We start from the raw sequence: 18974 nt of genomic DNA, 5'->3' as shown, positions 1-18974 counted from the left end.
TGAATACTGCTATAGACACTATGGTGAATACCTGTATAAACACTATGGTGAATACTGCTATAGACACTATGGTGAATACTGCTATAGACACTATGGTGAATACTGCTATAGACACTATGGTGAATACTGCTATAGACACTATGGTGAATACTGCTATAGACACTATGGTGAATACTGCTATAGACACTATGGTGAATACCTGTATAAACGCTATGGTGAATACTGCTATAGACACTATGGTGCATACTGCTATAGACACTATGGTGCATACTGCTATAGACACTATGGTGAATACTGCTATAGACACTATGGTGAATACCTGTATAAACACTATGGTGAATACTGCTATAGACACTATGGTGAATACTGCTATAGACACTATGGTGAATACTGATATAGACACTATGGTGAATACTGCTATAAACACTATGGTGAATACCTGTATAGACACTATGGTGAATACTGCTATAGACACTATGGTGAATACTGCTATAGACACTATGGTGAATACTGCTAGACACTATGGTGAATACCTGTATAGACACTATGGTGAATACCTGTATAGACACTATGGTGAATACTGCTATAGACACTATGGTGAATACTGCTATAGACACTATGGTGAATACTGCTATAGACACTATGGTGAATACTGCTATAGACACTATGGTGAATACTGCTATAGACACTATGGTGAATACTGCTATAGACACTATGGTGAATACTGCTATAGACACTATGGTGAATACTGCTATAAACACTATGGTGAATACTGCTATAGACACTATGGTGAATACTGCTATAGACACTATGGTGAATACTGCTATAGACACTATGGTGAATACTGCTATAGACACTATGGTGAATACTGCTATATACACTATGGTGAATACTGCTAGACACTATGGTGAATACCTGTATAGACACTATGGTGAATACCTGTATAGACACTATGGTGAATACTGCTATAGACACTATGGTGAATACTGCTATAGACACTATGGTGAATACTGCTATAGACACTATGGTGAATACTGCTATAGACACTATGGTGAATACTGCTATAGACACTATGGTGAATACTGCTATAGACACTATGGTGAATACTGCTATAGACACTATGGTGAATACTGCTATAGACACTATGGTGAATACCTGTATAAACACTATGGTGAATACTGCTATAGAATACTGCTATAGACACTATGGTGAATACTGCTATAGACACTATGGTGAATACTGCTATAGACACTATGGTGAATACTGCTATAGACACTATGGTGAATACTGCTATAGACACTATGGTGAATACTGCTATAGACACTATGGTGAATACTGCTATAGACACTATGGTGAATACCTGTATAAACACTATGGTGAATACTGCTATAGACACTATGGTGAATACTGCTATAGACACTATGGTGAATACTGCTATAGACACTATGGTGAATACTGCTATAGACACTATGGTGAATACTGCTATAGACACTATGGTGAATACTGCTATAGACACTATGGTGAATACTGCTATAGACACTATGGTGAATACTGCTATAGACACTATGGTGAATACTGCTATAGACACTATGGTGAATACTGCTATAGACACTATGGTGAATACTGCTATAGACACTATGGTGAATACTGCTATAGACACTATGGTGCATACTGCTATAGACACTATGGTGAATACTGCTATAGACACTATGGTGAATACTGCTATAGACACTATGGTGAATACTGCTATAGACACTATGGTGAATACTGCTATAGACACTATGGTGAATACTGCTATAGACACTATGGTGAATACTGCTATAGACACTATGGTGAATACTGCTATAGACACTATGGTGAATACTGCTATAGACACTATGGTGAATACTGCTATAGACACTATGGTGAATACTGCTATAGACACTATGGTGAATACTGCTATAGACACTATGGTGAATACTGCTATAGACACTATGGTGAATACTGCTATAGACACTATGGTGAATACTGATAGACACTATGGTGACACTGTATAAACACTATGGTGAATACTGCTATAGACACTATGGTGAATACTGCTATAGACACTATGGTGAATACTGCTATGAAACTGCTATAAACTGAATATAAACACTATGGTGAATACTGCTATAGACACTATGGTGAATACTGCTATAGACACTATGGTGAATACTGCTATAGACACTATGGTGAATACTGCTATAGACACTATGGTGAATACTGCTATAGACACTATGGTGAATACTGCTATAGACACTATGGTGAATACTGCTATAGACACTATGGTGAATACTGCTATAGACACTATGGTGAATACTGCTATAGACACTATGGTGAATACTGCTATAGACACTATGGTGAATACTGCTATAGACACTATGGTGAATACTGCTATAGACACTATGGTGAATACTGCTATAAACACTATTGTGAATACCCCTATAGACACTATGGTGAATACTGCTATAGACACTATGGTGAATACTGCTATAGACACTATTGTGAATACTGCTATAGACACTATGGTGCAATGCATCAGATTATTGTTTACTCATTATGTATGGGTCCATTCCAAATGTCACCCTATCCCGTATAAAGTGTACTTCTTTTGGCCGTAGGCACATTGAAGTAGTGCACTATGTAGGGAATGAAGGTGCATGCTGGGCCGCGGCCAATCTGTCCCTATTAAACCAAACCATTAATAAATAGAAATACCTCTCGGTCGATGATCGGACCGTCTCCGTTGATGGAGTTAGCGTTAAGCTGGATCCAAAGGTAGGTGGCGCCGACCGCTGTGAGCTGGGGGGGAGCGATGGGCACCGGGGGCTCTGGGGCGGATAGAAGAAGAGGAGACAGATCTGAGTAACAATACGATAATAAGTGCAGAAACATCATAGACAATGGATACTAAACTTTTAAGGCTCTCAAGTTGAGACACAACAAACATAATGGATATTGTACTCAAGTCACAGTTGTCCCCCCCACCCACCCCCCCCCCACCCCAAAAAAGCTTACTAATAGAACAAGTCTGTACCAAGGAACATACACAACTTATTCAATGAAGGGTTTAAGTTGTTTCATGTTCAAATTTTACCTTCTCAGACTTCAACACAAAATCAATACAGGAAATTATACCACAACACTCATGACCTAAACACATCGTCAACTTAATCCACAAAACACCCCATTATCCCTCAAATATATTTACTGCTAGTATTTTATCTCAGAGGGCTATTCCAATTCAATTATTCCAATTAAACAAACACAGTCATATATATATATATATATATATATATATATATATATATATATATATATATATATATACTACTGTACTGTTAGGAGATAGGAACATAAGCATTTCACTAAACCCGCGATAACAAAATGTGTACGCGACTATTAACATTTTATTTAACTCATCTAACACACACAACATACTCCCAGTGCTCCAGTCTGGCACCCTAATCCCTATGTAGTGCCCAACTTTTGACCACGGCCTATAGGGATCTAATAGGGCCTCTGGTCAAAGGTCGTGCACTATATAGAGAATAGGGTGCCTTTTGGTACACACACATACACTATTCCAAGTACCCTGTTTTCTTCCTGGGGTTTAACGTCCAGTATAGACTGGTTCAGTGTCCCACAGACTGGGTTTTAACCTCCAGTATAGACTGGTTCAGTGTCCGACAGACTGGGTTTTAACCTCCAGTTTAGACTGGTTCAGTGTCTGAGAGACTGGGTTTTAACCTCCAGTATAGACTGGTTCAGTGTCTGAGAGACTGGGTTTTAACCTCCAGTATAGACTGGTTCAGTGTCTGAGAGACTGGGTTTTAACCTTCAGTATAGACTGGTTCAGTGTCTGACAGACTGGGTTTTAACCTCCAGTATAGACTGGTTCAGTGTCTGAGAGACTGGGTTTTAACCTCCAGTATAGACTGGTTCAGTGTCTGAGAGACTGGGTTTTAACCTCCAGTACAGACTGGTTCAGTGTCTGAGAGACTGGGTTTTAACCTCCAGTATAGACTGGTTCAGTGTCTGAGAGACTGGGTTTTAACCTCCAGTATAGACTGGTTCAGTGTCTGACAGACTGGGTTTTAACCTCCAGTATAGACTGGTTCAGTGTCTGAGAGACAGGGTTTTAACCTCCAGTATAGACTGGTTCAGTGTCTGAGAGACTGGGTTTTAACCTCCAGTATAGACTGGATCAGTGTCTGATAGACTGGGTTTTAAGCTCCAGTATAGACTAGTTCAGTGTCTGAGAGACTGGGTTTTAATCTCCAGTATAGACTGGTTCAGTGTCTGACAGACTGGGTTTTAACCTCCAGTATAGACTGGATCAGTGTCTGAGAGACTGGGTTTTAACCTCCAGTATAGACTGGTTCAGTGTCTGACAGACTGGGTTTTAACCTCCAGTATAGACTGGTTCAGTGTCTGAGAGACTGGGTTTTAACCTCCAGTATAGACTGGATCAGTGTCTGATAGACTGGGTTTTAAGCTCCAGTATAGACTAGTTCAGTGTCTGAGAGACTGGGTTTTAACCTCCAGTATAGACTAGTTCAGTGTCTGAGAGACTGGGTTTTAACCTCCAGTATAGAATGGTATGCTATCCGTCTATATGTCCTTAATAGACATCGGCGCCCGGGGAACAGTGGGTCAACTGCCTTGTTCAGGGGAACAGTGGGTCAACTGCCTTGTTCAGGGGAACAGTGGGTCAACTGCCTTGTTCAGGGGAACAGTGGGTTAACTGCCTTGTTCAGGGGAACAGTGGGTTAACTGCCTTGTTCAGGGGAACAGTGGGTCAACTTCCCTGTTCAGGGGAACAGTGGGTCAACTACCTTGTTCAGGGAACAGTGGGTCAACTGCCTTGTTCAGGGGAACAGTGGGTTAACTGCCTTGTTCAGGGGAACAGTGGGTTAACTGCCTTGTTCAGGGGAACAGTGGGTCAACTGCCTTGTTCAGGGGAACAGTGGGTTAACTGCCTTGTTCAGGGGAACAGTGGGTCAACTGCCTTGTTCAGGGGAACAGTGGGTTAACTGCCTTGTTCAGGGGAACAGTGGGTCAACTGCCTTGTTCAGGGGAACAGTGGGTCAACTGCCTTGTTCAGGGGAACAGTGGGTCAACTGCCTTGTTCAGGGGAACAGTGGGTCAACTGCCTTGTTCACGGGAACAGTGGGTCAACTGCCTTGTTCAGGGGAACAGTGGGTTAACTGCCTTGTTCAGGGAACAGTGGGTTAACTGCCTTGTTCAGGGAACAGTGGGTCAACTGCCTTGTTCAGGGAACAGTGGGTCAACTGCCTTGTTCAGGGAACAGTGGGTCAACTGCCTTGTTCAGGGGAACAGTGGGTCAACTGCCTTGTTCAGGGAACAGTGGGTCAACTGCCTTGTTCAGGGAACAGTGGGTCAACTGCCTTGTTCAGGGAACAGTGGGTTAACTGCCTTGTTCAGGGAACAGTGGGTCAACTGCCTTGTTCAGGGAACAGTGGGTTAACTGCCTTGTTCAGGGGAACAGTGGGTCAACTGCTTTGTTCAGGGGAACAGTGGGTCAACTGCCTTGTTCAGGGGAACAGTGGGTCAACTGCCTTATTCAGGGGAACAGTGGGTCAACTGCCTTGTTCACGGGAACAGTGGGTTAACTGCCTTGTTCAGGGGAACAGTGGGTTAACTGCCTTGTTCAGGGGAACAGTGGGTTAACTGCCTTGTTCAGGGGAACAGTGGGTTAACTGCCTTGTTCACGGGAACAGTGGGTTAACTGCCTTGTTCAGGGGAACAGTGGGTTAACTGCCTTGTTCAGGGGAACAGTGGGTTAACTGCCTTGTTCAGGGGTAGAATGACAGAATGTTACCTTGTCCACTCCTCTGACTGTCTGCATCTTAAATGACAACCTAGTTTCTCATACAGTGCTCTACTTTGACCTCAGTAACACGGAGCTGCAACATAGAGCTGCAACATAGAGCTGCAACATAGAGCTGTAACATAGAGCTGCAACATAGAGCTGCAACATAGAGCTGTAACATAGAGTTGCAACATAGAGCTGCAACATAGAGCTGCAACATAGAGCTGTAACATAAAGTTGCAACATAGAGCTGCAACATAGAGCTGCAACCACCTGCAATCTCCTTTGCACCCCAGTAGCTCTACTTGCACATTCTTCTTCTGCACATCCTACCATTCCAGTGTTTAATTGCTATATTGTAATTACTTTGCCACCATGGCCTATTTATTGCCTTACCTCTTATCTCACCTCATTTGCACACGCTGTACATATACTATTCTATTGTGTTATTGACTGTACGTTTGTTTTACTCCATGTGTAACTCTGTGTTGTTGTTTGTGTCGCACTGCTTTGCTTTATCTTGGCCAGGTCTCAGTTGTAAACGAGGACTTGTTCTCAAATTGCCTACCTGGTTAAATCAAAGGTCAAAAAACCAATAAAACAGACCAAGAGCTGTAAAACAAACTTGTGAGAATTGTATTTAAACTCCCCGCTCGTACTCATCAGGAAGTCGAGCATTTTAATTAGAAACATAAATAATATTAATTCAACATGGTCTGGTTCATAGAATTATCACTGACTCAGCCCCCAGGTACATACCTAATTATTTAACTTATATTAGAGATGTCCACCTACACGGCACCAGAGCCAGACACTGATATGGTCTGTTTTCAATGGAAGAGTCTATCTGGTAAGAACACATTTTTACATACCAGCAGTGTTGAGTGGAACAATCCACCACAGCAACTCTGTCACTGTATACTCCCTCTCCAGCGCTCGAGGTCGTCAGGTTGTTCATTATTACGCACACATGTCACCGTCGTTACGCGCATCAGCGCCTCATCGCTCACCTGGACTCCATCACTTGCCTGATTACCTTCCCTATAACTGTCACTCCCTTTGGTTCTTTCCCCAGGCGTTATTGACTCTGTGTTTCATGGCTGTACGCTTCTCGTGTTTCTTGTATTGTTCCATGTTTTTTTTATTAATTAAATATTCACTCCCTGTACTTGATTTCCTACTCCTAGTCCTATGGACTATCTTCTGTATACCAACCCTACCTTGTCAGAACACAGCGGATTATCTGAAATGCATTAAGAAGGAAAGGAATTCCACAAATTAACTTTTAGCAAAGGCACAGCTGTTCATTGAAATGCATTCCAGGTGACTACCTCATGAAGCTGGTTGAGAGAATGCCAAGAGTGTGCAAAGCTGTCATCAAGACAAAGGGTGGCTACTTTGAAGAATCTCAAAAATGAAATATATTTTGATTTGTTTAACACTTTTTTGGTTACTACATGATTCCATATGTTTTATTTTTTTATCATGTTGATGTCTTCACTATTATTCCACAAATGTAAAAATAAAGAAAAACCCTGGAATGAGTAGGTGTATCCAAACCTTTGACTGGTACTGTATGTAAATAAGGTGTTTCTAAAAATCGGTTTTCTCTGTGTCATTATGGGGTATTGTGTGTAGATTGATGAGTATTTTTATTATGTATTGTATAGACACTCTGTCCCCAAGACACTAAAAAACAGTCTGTACCAAAGCAAACAGCTTTAGACATCACCTAACTTTTGTCATTAAATCTTTGAACCTATGTAGGCTCTTTATTTGAGCCAGTTTACTAAAAATAATCCTGCAGCAACAGGAAATGTGAATTATTATGTTAATTATAATTAATGGACATTTTTGTTGGGTTGATCCTTTTTTGGGAATATCAAGTCTGACACTTAAAAATGGAAATTACAAACTTCAGAAGACTTTTTAAATGTTCTCAACGGGGTGATCAAGTTACGATCCTACATCTGTACACTCAATAAATAACTAGCCAGTCAATCACCTAGCCAGTCAGGCATAGTCCAGGACACCTGCTATAAGTGAGGACACTCACGACCATTACACCTGACACTCCCACCACACAAGCATAGTTCAGGGCACCTGCTATGAGCGAGGACCCCAACTGCCCTCACACCCCAATGGATTCATACATGATGACTCACAATCATTCTGTCACAGACATCCCAGCAAACCCGGGAACATTCTCAAAACATTAGCGAACATTCACATTAAGTCCTAGTTAGGGTTTTAGCTAACATTAGGGTGATAACGTCCTACAAACATTCCAACAATATGTTTTCTTCCAAGATAATATTTGAAATGAATATCCTTTAAATGTTGTCCTAACATTCACTAAACACTGTTCACAACATCTAAAAAAAAAAGACCACAGAACATTCCGTTAAGGTTCTCATTCGGTTAACAGTGTCTTAAGAGACTATTCACAAATTAGTTTTTTACAAATTATTTAAAAAGGAAAAAGGTGAAATGTATTGAGTCAATATTCAACCCCTTTTGTTATGGAAAGTCTAAATGTCCATAACGAGTCACAATAATTTGCATGGACTTACTCTGTGTGCAATAATAGTGTTCAATAATAGTGATTAATAATAGTGTTCAATAATAGTGTTTAATAAAAGTGTTCAATAATAGTGGTCAATAATAGTGTTCAATAATAGTGGTCAATAATAGTGTTTAATAATAGTGTTCAATAATAGTGGTCAATAATAGTGTTCAATAATAGTGGTCAATAATAGTGTTTAATAATAGTGTTCAATAATAGTGGTCAATAATAGTGTTCAATAATAGTGGTCAATAATAGTGTTTAATAATAGTGTTCAATAATAGTGGTCAATAATAGTGTTCAATAATAGTGTTTAATAATAGTGTTCAATAATAGTGGTCAATAATAGTGTTCAATAATAGTGTTCAATAATAGTGTTTAATAATAGTGTTTAATAATTAATAATAGTGTGTGGTCAATAATAGTGTTTAATAATAGTGTTCAATAATAGTGTTCAATAATAGTGTTCAATAATAGTGTTCAATAATAGTGTTCAATAATAGTGTTTAATAATAGTGTTCAATAATAGTGTTCTAATAGTGTTCAATAATAGTGTTCAATAATAGTGTTCAATAATAGTGTTCAATAATAGTGTTTAATAATAGTGTTCAATAATAGTGTTCAATAATAGTGTTCAATAATAGTGTTTAATAATAGTGTTCAATAATAGTGTTCAATAATAGTGTTTAATAATAGTGTTCAATAATAGTGTTCAATAATAGTGTTCAATAATAGTGTTTAATAATAGTGTTTAATAAAAGTGTTCAATAATAGTGGTCAATAATAGTGTTCAATAATAGTGGTCAATAATAGTGTTCAATAATAGTGGTCAATAATAGTGTTCAATAATAGTGTTCAATAATAGTGTTTAATAATAGTGTTTAATAATTAATAATAGTGTTCAATAATAGTGGTCAATAATAGTGTTTAATAATAGTGTTCAATAATAGTGTTCAATAATAGTGTTCAATAATAGTGTTCAATAATAGTGTTCAATAATAGTGTTCAATAATAGTGTTCAATAATAGTGTTCAATAATAGTGTTCAATAATAGTGTTCAATAATAGTGTTCAATAATAGTGTTCAATAATAGTGTTCAATAATAGTGTTTAATAATAGTGTTCAATAATAGTGTTCAATAATAGTGTTCAATAATAGTGTAACATCGGGTGAATGTTGTTTTTTTGCACCCTAAAAGTATGATCATCCACACAACTGGACAGTTCTTGTGTTTTGGGAACATTGTATAAATCATCCACACAACTGGACAGTTCTTGTGTTTTGGGAACATTGTATAAATCATCCACACAACTGGATAGTTTTTGTGTTTTGGGAACATATATTTTGTGATGTCCCTATGATGTTCCCACCAAACTGTTCCATAAACCTAATGTTCCCACAGACACAACCATTCTGGGAACCTTTAAAGAACATTAAAAAAAAATGTGTTCTGGGAACATTCTTGCAACATCAGGCGAACGTTTTAGACAAACATTTTATAATCATAACCACAACTGGACAGTTTTGGTGTTATGAGAACATTTGCCGCAACCTAACAAATGTTCTGGGAGCTTTGACAGAACCAATTTTGGTTTTCTGGGATGTCACAGGGCCAATTAAACATGAACAGCAAGACAAGGACTTGTTAACTTTAACCAAACCCTGTTACCAGGTAACTATATAGAGGGGAGGGATATCTGAGAGAGAGAGAGAGAGAGAGTGTGAGTGTGTGTGTGTGTGTGTGTGTGTGTGTGTGTGTGTGTGTGTGTGTGTGTGTGTGTCCATGAAGTGTAGAGGGCTATCTGTGGAACTCAATGAATGAAACAGGGGAGAGACATGTCAGTAGGTAGCTCCTCAAACATCCTATAGATCCAATAGGTAGCTCCTCAAACATCCTGTAGATCCAATATGTACCTCCTGAAACATCCTATAGATCCAATAGGTAGCCACTAAAACATCCTATAGATCCAATAGGTAGCCACTAAAACATCCTATAGATCCAATAGGTAGCTCCTGAAACATCCTATAGATCCAATAGGTAGCTCCCGAAACATCATATAGATCCAATAGGTAGCTCCTGAAACATCCTGCAGGTCCAATAGGTAGCTCCTGAAACATCCTGCAGGTCCAATAGGTAGCTCCTCAAACATCCTATAGATCCAATAGGTAGCTCCTGAAACATCCTATAGATCCAATAGGTAGCTCCTCAAACATCCTATAGATCCAATAGGTAGCTCCTGAAACATCCTATAGATCCAATAGGTAGCTCCTCAAACATCCTATAGATCCAATAGGTAGCTCCTCAAACATCCTATAGATCCAATAGGTAGCTCCTCAAACATCATATAGGTCCAATAGGTAGCCACTAAAACATCCTATAGATCCAATAGGTAGCTCCTCAAACATCCTATAGATCCAATAGGTAGCTCCTAAAACATCAATGTACTACAGATCCTATACATAAATCAAGTCTACATACCGGTAATACACTACATGGCCGAAAACACCTGCTACGTCAAGCATCTCATTCCACCATAATGGACATTCATATGGAGTTGATACTCCCTTTGCTGCTATAACAGCCTCCACTTTTCTTGGAAGGCTTTCCACTAGATGTTGGAACATTGATGCGGGGACTTGCTACCATTCAGCCATAAGAGCATTAGTGAGGTCTGGTACTGATGTTGGGCGATTAGGCCTGGCTTGCAGTTCATCCCAAAGGTGTTCGATGGGATTGGGGTCAGGGCTCTGTGCAGGCCAGTCAAGTTCTTCCACACCGATATTGACAAACCATTTCTGTATAGACCTTGCTTTGTGAACGGGGGCATTGTCATGCTGAAACAGGAAAGGGCCTTCCCCAAACTGTTGCCACAAAGTTGGAAGCACAAAATCATCTAGAATGTCATTGTATGCTGTAGCATTAAGATTTCTCTTCACTTGAACTAAGGGGCCTAGGCCCAAACCACGAAAAACAGCCCCAGACCATTATTCCTCCTCCACCACACTTTAAAGTTGGCACTATGCAATGGGGCAGGTAGCGTTATCCTGGCTTTCGCCAAACCCAGATTCTACCTACTACAAGATGGTGAAGCGTGATTCATCACTCCAGAGAACGTGTTTCCACTGCTCCAGAGTCCAATGGCGGTGAGCTTTACACCCCTCCAGCCGACGCTGGGCATTGGGCATTGTGATCTTATGCTTGTTTGTGGCTAATCGGCCATGGAAACCCATTTCATGAACCTCCCGACGGTTCTTGTGCTGACGTTGCTTCCAGAGGCAGTTTAGATTTTTACGCAGTATGCGCTTCAACACTTGGTGGTCCCATTCTGTGAGCTTGTGTGGCCTACCACTTCACGGCTGAGCCGTTGTTGCTCCTAGACGTTTCCACTTCACAATAACAGCACTTACAGTTGACCGTGGCAGCTCTAGCAAGGCAGAAATTTGATGAACTGACTTATTGGAAATGTGGCATCCTATGATGGTGCCACGTTGAAAGTCACTGAGCTCCTCAGTACGGGCCATTCTATTTCCAATGAACTCTTCAGTGAGGCCATTCTACTGCCATTGCTTGTCTATGGAGATTGCATGGCTGTGTGCTCAATTGTATACACGTAACAGCAACGGGTGTGGCTGAAATAGCCGAATCCACTAATTTAAAGAGGTGTCCATATACTTTTGGCTGTGTAGTGTACTTGACAGGGTTGTATGCGTCAAACAGAGGTGCATTGCTCGGTTGGTGAACTTGGTTTCAGTGAACTTGTAGGCCTGCGTATATAGAAATATGTATGTCTGGTCTGAGTCACTTTATTTCCTGTTTCCTGGTCTAGTTCATTATTGTTACATTATTCTGTACCGTTCTGTGCCATTTATTTATTTTACAACAACAAAAAATTCACCCACAAAATGTAAATCCCAGTGCAGCTGGTCGGCCTCCTCTTTCTCCTCCCTAATGATGGGAGTGTGTGTTCAGTCATCGGTCTGTTGCCCGTAGAATATTCTAGTTTATTCATTGATGATAGGCCCTGCTTTACTGAAGTTGCGAGACATTGCAAGGAAAGAAATGGCAAAATAGAGCATTGCATTGTGGGATCCAGGCCAAGTGCACGGTTCTGACTCAGTCTGCCTTGTGGCCGACCTGCCTATACTGTACCCCTCCCCTCTCTCCATTACTTGCTAGCTCACAATTTACAGCAACGAATCAGTCTCCTCCGTTCCAAAAATCCAGACTTTTAAGAGTCGATTCCTAGCGGAATATGTGTTTTCTTTCTACTAAATGTCTTGGTAAATCACGGTATTTCAAATTTAAAGTACTTTTTTTTTTTAGGAGAGAGTGATCTGAGCAGCAGGCTGTTCTGGTCACCTAGTGGTGGACGTTAGTTCGGCTTCAGAAGTGGCATTCCTTTACAGATTCCAGCAAGTTCAGCGGTGCTTCTACATTTAAACGCTGTAGTGTACCCTTCCAGACAAACAACAACCTATGTAGATATAACTCAATCGCCCAGTCCATTTCCAGACCCTTCCAGAGAAACAACAACCTATGTAGATATAACTCAATCGCCCAGTCGACATTTAAACGCTGTAGTGTACCCTTCCAGACAAACAACAACCTATGTAGATATAACTCAATCGCCCAGTCGACATTTAAACGCTGTAGTGTACCCTTCCAGAGAAACAACAACCTATGTAGATATAACTCAATCGCCCAGTCGACATTTAAACGCTGTAGTGTACCCTTCCAGAGAAACAACAACCTATGTAGATATAACTCAATCGCCCAGTCGACATTTAAACGCCAGTGTACCCTTCCAGACAAACAACAACCTATGTAGATATAACTCAATCGCCCAGTCGACATTTAAACGCTGTAGTGTACCCTTCCAGAGAAACAACAACCTATGTAGATATAACTCAATCGCCCAGTCGACATTTAAACGCTGTAGTGTACCCTTCCAGACAAACAACAACCTATGTAGATATAACTCAATCGCCCAGTCGACATTTAAACGCTGTAGTGTACCCTTCCAGACAAACAACAACCTATGTAGATATAACTCAATCGCCCAGTCGACATTTAAACGCTGTAGTGTAACCTTACAGAGCGGTCAATACGTTGTCTTCAGAAATGATTCACAAACCCTTGATTTATTTCACATTTTGTACAGCCTGAATTCAAAATGGTGTAAAAAATATATTTTATCTCACCCATCGACACACAATACCCAATAACAACAAAATGAAAACTTGTCAAAATGTATTGAAAATTAAATACAGAAATCCCATTTACATACATATTCACACCCCTAAATCAATAATTGGCAGAAGCACCTTTGGCGGTGATTACAGCTGTGAGTCTTTTGGGGTAAGTCTCTATGAGCTTTGTACACCTGGTTTGTACAATATTTGCCCATTAATGTAAAACAAAAAACCTCAAGCTCTGTCAAGTTGATTGTTGATCATTGTGAGACAGCAATTTCCAAGTCTTGCCATAGATTTTCAAGTCAATTTAAAAAAAAAAATCAATTTAAGTCAAAACTGTAACTAGGTCACTCAGGAACATTCAATGTTGTCTTGGTAAGCAACGCCAGTGTAGATTTGTCCTTGTGTTTTAGCTTAGTGTCTGTTGGAAAGCAGACTGAACCAGGTTTTCCTCTTAACTCTATTCCGTAACATCCCAGCATGCTTTGTGCCTGTGCTTATAGCTGTATTCAGTTTATTTTTATCCTAAAAAAAGTTCCTAGTCCCTGCAGATGACAAACGGATTTGAAAAGTTCATTTCTTTGCCACATTTTTTGCAGTATTATTTCAGGTGCCTTGTTGCTAACATGATGCATGTTTTAGAACTTATTTATTCTGTTTAGGCTTCCTTCTTTTCACTCTGTCATATATGTTAGTATTGTGGAGTAACTACAATGTTGTTGATCCATCCTCATTTTGCTCCTATCACGACCCTCTCTGTAACTGTTTTAACATCACCATTGGCATTATGGCGAAATCCCTGAGCAGTTTCCTTCCTCTCCAGCAACTGAGTTAGGAAGGACATCTATGTCTCTGTAGTGATTGGGTTTATTTTTTACCCTTATTTTAGCAGTTAAGTTGACTGAGAACACATTCTCATTTACAGCAACAACCTGGGGAATAGTTACAGGGGATAGAATTATTTTTATTTAAATGTTGTTATTATGATTTTTGTTGTTGTACCAATCTACCAATCTGTGCCCTTCTTTGCGAGGAAAACCTCCCCAATCTTTGTGGTAGAATTCACTACTTGATTGAGCGACATTACAGATAATTGTATGTGTGAGGTAAAGAGATAAGGTAGTCATTCAAAAAATCATGGTAAACACTATTATTGCACACAGAGTGAGTCCATGCAACTTATTATGTGATTTGTTAATTAAAAGCACATTTTTATTTCTGAACTTATTTAGGCTTGTCATAACAAAGGATTATAATACTTACTGACTCAAATCATTTCAGATTTTACATTTTCTTTATACATTTCCAAAACAAAATTCCACTTTGACATTATTGGGTATTTGTGTGTCGATCAGTGACACAAAATCTCAATGTAATGAATGTTTCATTCAGACTGTAACACAACGTGGGGAAAGTAGTACAGTACATAAGTGTCACGTTCTGACCTTTATTTCCTTTGTTTTGTCATTAGTTAGTATGGTCAGGGCGTGAGTTGGGGTGGGCAGTCTATGTTTGTTTTTCTATGATTTTGGGATTTCTACGTTTCGGCCTAGTATGGTTCTCAATCAGAGGCAGGTGTCATTAGTTGTCTCTGATTGAGAATCATACTTAGGTAGCCTGGGTTTCACTGTTGGTTTGTGGGTGTTTGTTTCCGTGTCTGTGTTTTTCACCACACGGTACTTTTTCGGTTTTTGTTCGGTTCACGTTTATTGTTTTTATATTCATAGTGTTCAGTATATGTTTTTAAATAAACAACCATGGACACTTACAACGCTGCGTTTTGGTCCGATCCCTGCTACACCTCCTCCTCAGACGAGGAGGAAATCTGCCGTTACAATAAGTAATAGGACCATTATTCTGCATTGTGAATTGACCTGGATATTATATTTGTATTATTATTTTAACAGAAAACGTATATATTTGTTCTCAATTTTATCACATCCTTAACTAACACAACATATAGTGCTACTGTTAACAGCAAAACACGAGTCACAGAAAACAGTATTACAACTCAGCAAAACATCCCAACATGGGTGACCTCTTCTGAATGATGCACTTCTATAGAAAAGCTTTAAAACCAAAACACAATAGCAGAGATAGTAAGGTATTACAGCTATGTGAAACAGGCACAGTGGGTTCTGGAATTCAAAAGATGGGTTCTAGAACTGTTAAGATGGGTTCTAGAACAGCTGAGATGGGATCTAGAACTGTTAAGATGGATTCTAGAACTGTTAAAATGGGTTCTAGAACTGTTAAGATGGATTCTAGAACTGTTAAGATGGGGTCTACAACTGTTAAGATGGGGTCTACAACTGTTAAGATGGGGTCTACAACTGTTAAGATGGGGTCTACAACTGTTAAGATGGGGTCTACAACTGTTAAAATGGGGTCTACAACTGTTAAGATGGGGTCTACAACTGTTAAGATGTGTTCTACAACTGTTAAGATGGGTTCAACAAATGTTAAGATGGGTTCTAGAACTGTTAAGATGGGTTCCAGATCTGTTAAGATGGGTTCCAGAACAGTTAAGAAGGGTTCCATAACTGTTAAGATGGGTTCTAGAACTGTTAAGATGGGTTCCAGAACTGTTAAAATGGGTTCCAGAACTGTTAAGATGGGATCTATAACTGTTAAGATGGGTTCTACAACTGTTAAGATGGGTTCTACAACTGTTAAGATGGGTTCTACAACTGTTAAGATGGGGTCTACAACTGTTAAGATGGGGTCTACAACTGTTAAGATGGGTTCTACAACTGTTAAGATGGGTTCTACAACTGTTAAGATGGGTTCTACAACTGTTAAGATGGGTTCTACAACTGTTAAGATGGTGTCTACAACTGTTAAGATGGTGTCTACAACTGTTAAGATGGGTTGTGGAACTATTAAGATGTTAATAGCTCATATTTGTCAGCACTTTAATCCTCAAGAGGGGGTTTAGACAGAAGAGGGACATCAGAGTGCTAAGAGAGAGAGGGAGAGAACGAGGGTTAGAATGCAGCTGAGAACAGGCTACAGTGTGTGTGTGTGTGTATGCGTAGTGTCACTGTCTGTGTCAGTGTGTGTGTGTGCGTGCTATATGAGAGCAGACAGCGCCATACGCCAGGGTCAGCGAGCAGCTGTTGCCACGGTGATGTTGACCAGGCAGCCAGCCGGCAGGGCGACAGCTGTCCTCTAAATATCACAGCACCTGCCAGGTATGTATGAACCCAAACAAACACACACTAACGTGTGCATACAGTAGACATACACACGCATACACACGCCATAGTGCGCTTAGACACACACGTGTTGTTCCTCAGCGACAGTAACCAGGGAGACTGGCTCTTACAGTAGGTGTGTCTAGCTAGGGGCCAACTCCCCCGTTCCTCAGCGACAGTAACCAGGGAACATGGCTCTTACAGTAGGTGTGTCTAGCTAGGGGCCAACTCCCCCGTTCCTCAGTGACAGTAACCAGGGAGACTGGCTCTTACAGTAGGTGTGTCTAGCTAGGGGCCAACTCCCCCGTTCCTCAGCGACAGTAACCAGGGAACATGGCTCTTACAGTAGGTGTGTCTAGCTAGGGGCCAACTCCCCCGTTCCTCAGCGACAGTAACCAGGGAACATGGCTCTTACAGTAGGTGTGTCTAGCTAGGGGCCAACTCCCCCGTTCCTCAGCGACATTAACCAGGGAGACTGGCTCTTACAGTAGGTGTGTCTAGCTAGGAGCAAACTCCCCCGTTCCTCGGTGACAGTAACCAGGGAACATGGCTCTTACAGTAGGTGTGTCTAGCTAGGGGCCAACTCTACCGTTCCTCAGTGACAGTAACCAGGGAGACTGGCTCTTACAGTAGGTGTGTCTAGCTAGGGGCCAACTCCCCCGTTCCTCAGCGACAGTAACCAGGGAACATGGCTCTTACAGTAGGTGTGTCTAGCTAGGGGCCAACTCCCCCGTTCCTCAGCGACAGTAACCAGGGAACATGGCTCTTACAGTAGGTGTGTCTAGCTAGGGGCCAACTCCCCCGTTCCTCAGCGACAGTAACCTGGGAGACAGGCTCTTACAGTAGGTGTGTCTAGCTAGGGGCCAACTCTACCGTTCCTCAGTGACAGTAACCAGGGAGACTGGCTCTTACAGTAGGTGTGTCTAGCTAGGGGCCAACTCCCCCGTTCCTCAGCGACAGTAACCAGGGAACATGGCTCTTACAGTAGGTGTGTCTAGCTAGGGCCAACTCCCCGTTCCTCAGCGACAGTAACCAGGGAACATGGCTCTTACAGTAGGTGTGTCTAGCTAGGGCCAACTCCCCGTTCCTCAGCGACAGTAACCAGGGAACATGGCTCTTACAGTAGGTGTGTCTAGCTAGGGGCCAACTCCCCCGTTCCTCAGCGACAGTAACCTGGGAGACAGGCTCTTACAGTAGGTGTGTCTAGCTAGGGGCCAACTCCCCCGTTCCTCAGCGACAGTAACCAGGGAACATGGCTCTTACAGTAGGTGTGTCTAGCTAGGGGCCAACTACCCCGTTCCTCAGTGACAGTAACCTGGGAGACAGGCTCTTACAGTAGGTGTGTCTAGCTAGGGGCAAACTCCCCCGTTCCTCAGCGACAGTAACCAGGGAACATGGCTCTTACAGTAGGTGTGTCTAGCTAGGGGCCAACTCCCCCGTTCCTCAGCGACAGTAACCAAGGAACATGGCTCTTACAGTAGGTGTGTCTAGCTAGGGGCCAACTCCCCCGTTCCTCAGCGACAGTAACCAGGGAACATGGCTCTTACAGTAGGTGTGTCTAGCTAGGGTCCAACTCCCCCGTTCCTCAGCGACAGTAACCAGGGAACCTGGTTCTTACAGTAGGTGTGTCTAGCTAGGGGCCAACTCTACCGTTCCTCAGCGACAGTAACCAGGGAGACTGGCTCTTACAGTAGGTGTGTCTGAGTCTGGCACTTAGGTTGCATTTACACAGGCAGCCCAAATCTGATCTGTTTCCACAATTATTGGCCTTTAGATCGATCAGAACAGATATTTTTGGCCACATTAGTCAGTTAACCTAACCCATCTATAGTTGTTAGTTACTCTAACCCTACTATAGTTGTTAGTTACCATAACCCCCTACTATAGTTGTTAGTTACCATAACCCCCTACTATAGTTGTTAGTTACCATAACCCCCTACTATGTTTAGTTACCATAACCCCCTACTATAGTTGTTAGTTACCATAACCCCCTACTATAGTTGTTAGTTACCCTAACCCCCTACTATAGTTGTTAGTTACCATAACCCCCTACTATAGTTGTTAGTTTCCATAACTACCTACTATAGTTGTTAGTTACCATAACCCCCTATTATAGTTAGTTACCCTAACCCCCTACTATAGTTGTTAGTTACCCTAACCC

The 18974-nt window shown here is 41.2% G+C and overlaps 1 protein-coding gene across 1 annotated transcript in view; it reads right to left on the bottom strand.

Moving 5' to 3' along the window:
- Window positions 1-18974, bottom strand: part of LOC115127078 (receptor-type tyrosine-protein phosphatase mu-like) — a 531907-nt gene that overhangs the window by 369232 nt on the left and 143701 nt on the right. Inside the window, exon 7 of the mRNA XM_065006102.1 lies at window positions 2737-2849. Coding sequence (XP_064862174.1) covers window positions 2737-2849 — 113 coding nt within the window. The remainder of the gene's footprint in view (window positions 1-2736; window positions 2850-18974) is intronic.

This window comes from Oncorhynchus nerka, linkage group LG20 (assembly GCF_034236695.1).
Source record: "Oncorhynchus nerka isolate Pitt River linkage group LG20, Oner_Uvic_2.0, whole genome shotgun sequence".
Lineage (NCBI taxonomy): Eukaryota > Metazoa > Chordata > Actinopteri > Salmoniformes > Salmonidae > Oncorhynchus > Oncorhynchus nerka.
Note: the sequence above shows the minus strand (reverse complement) of the source record. Positions and strands in the feature narration are given on the sequence as shown.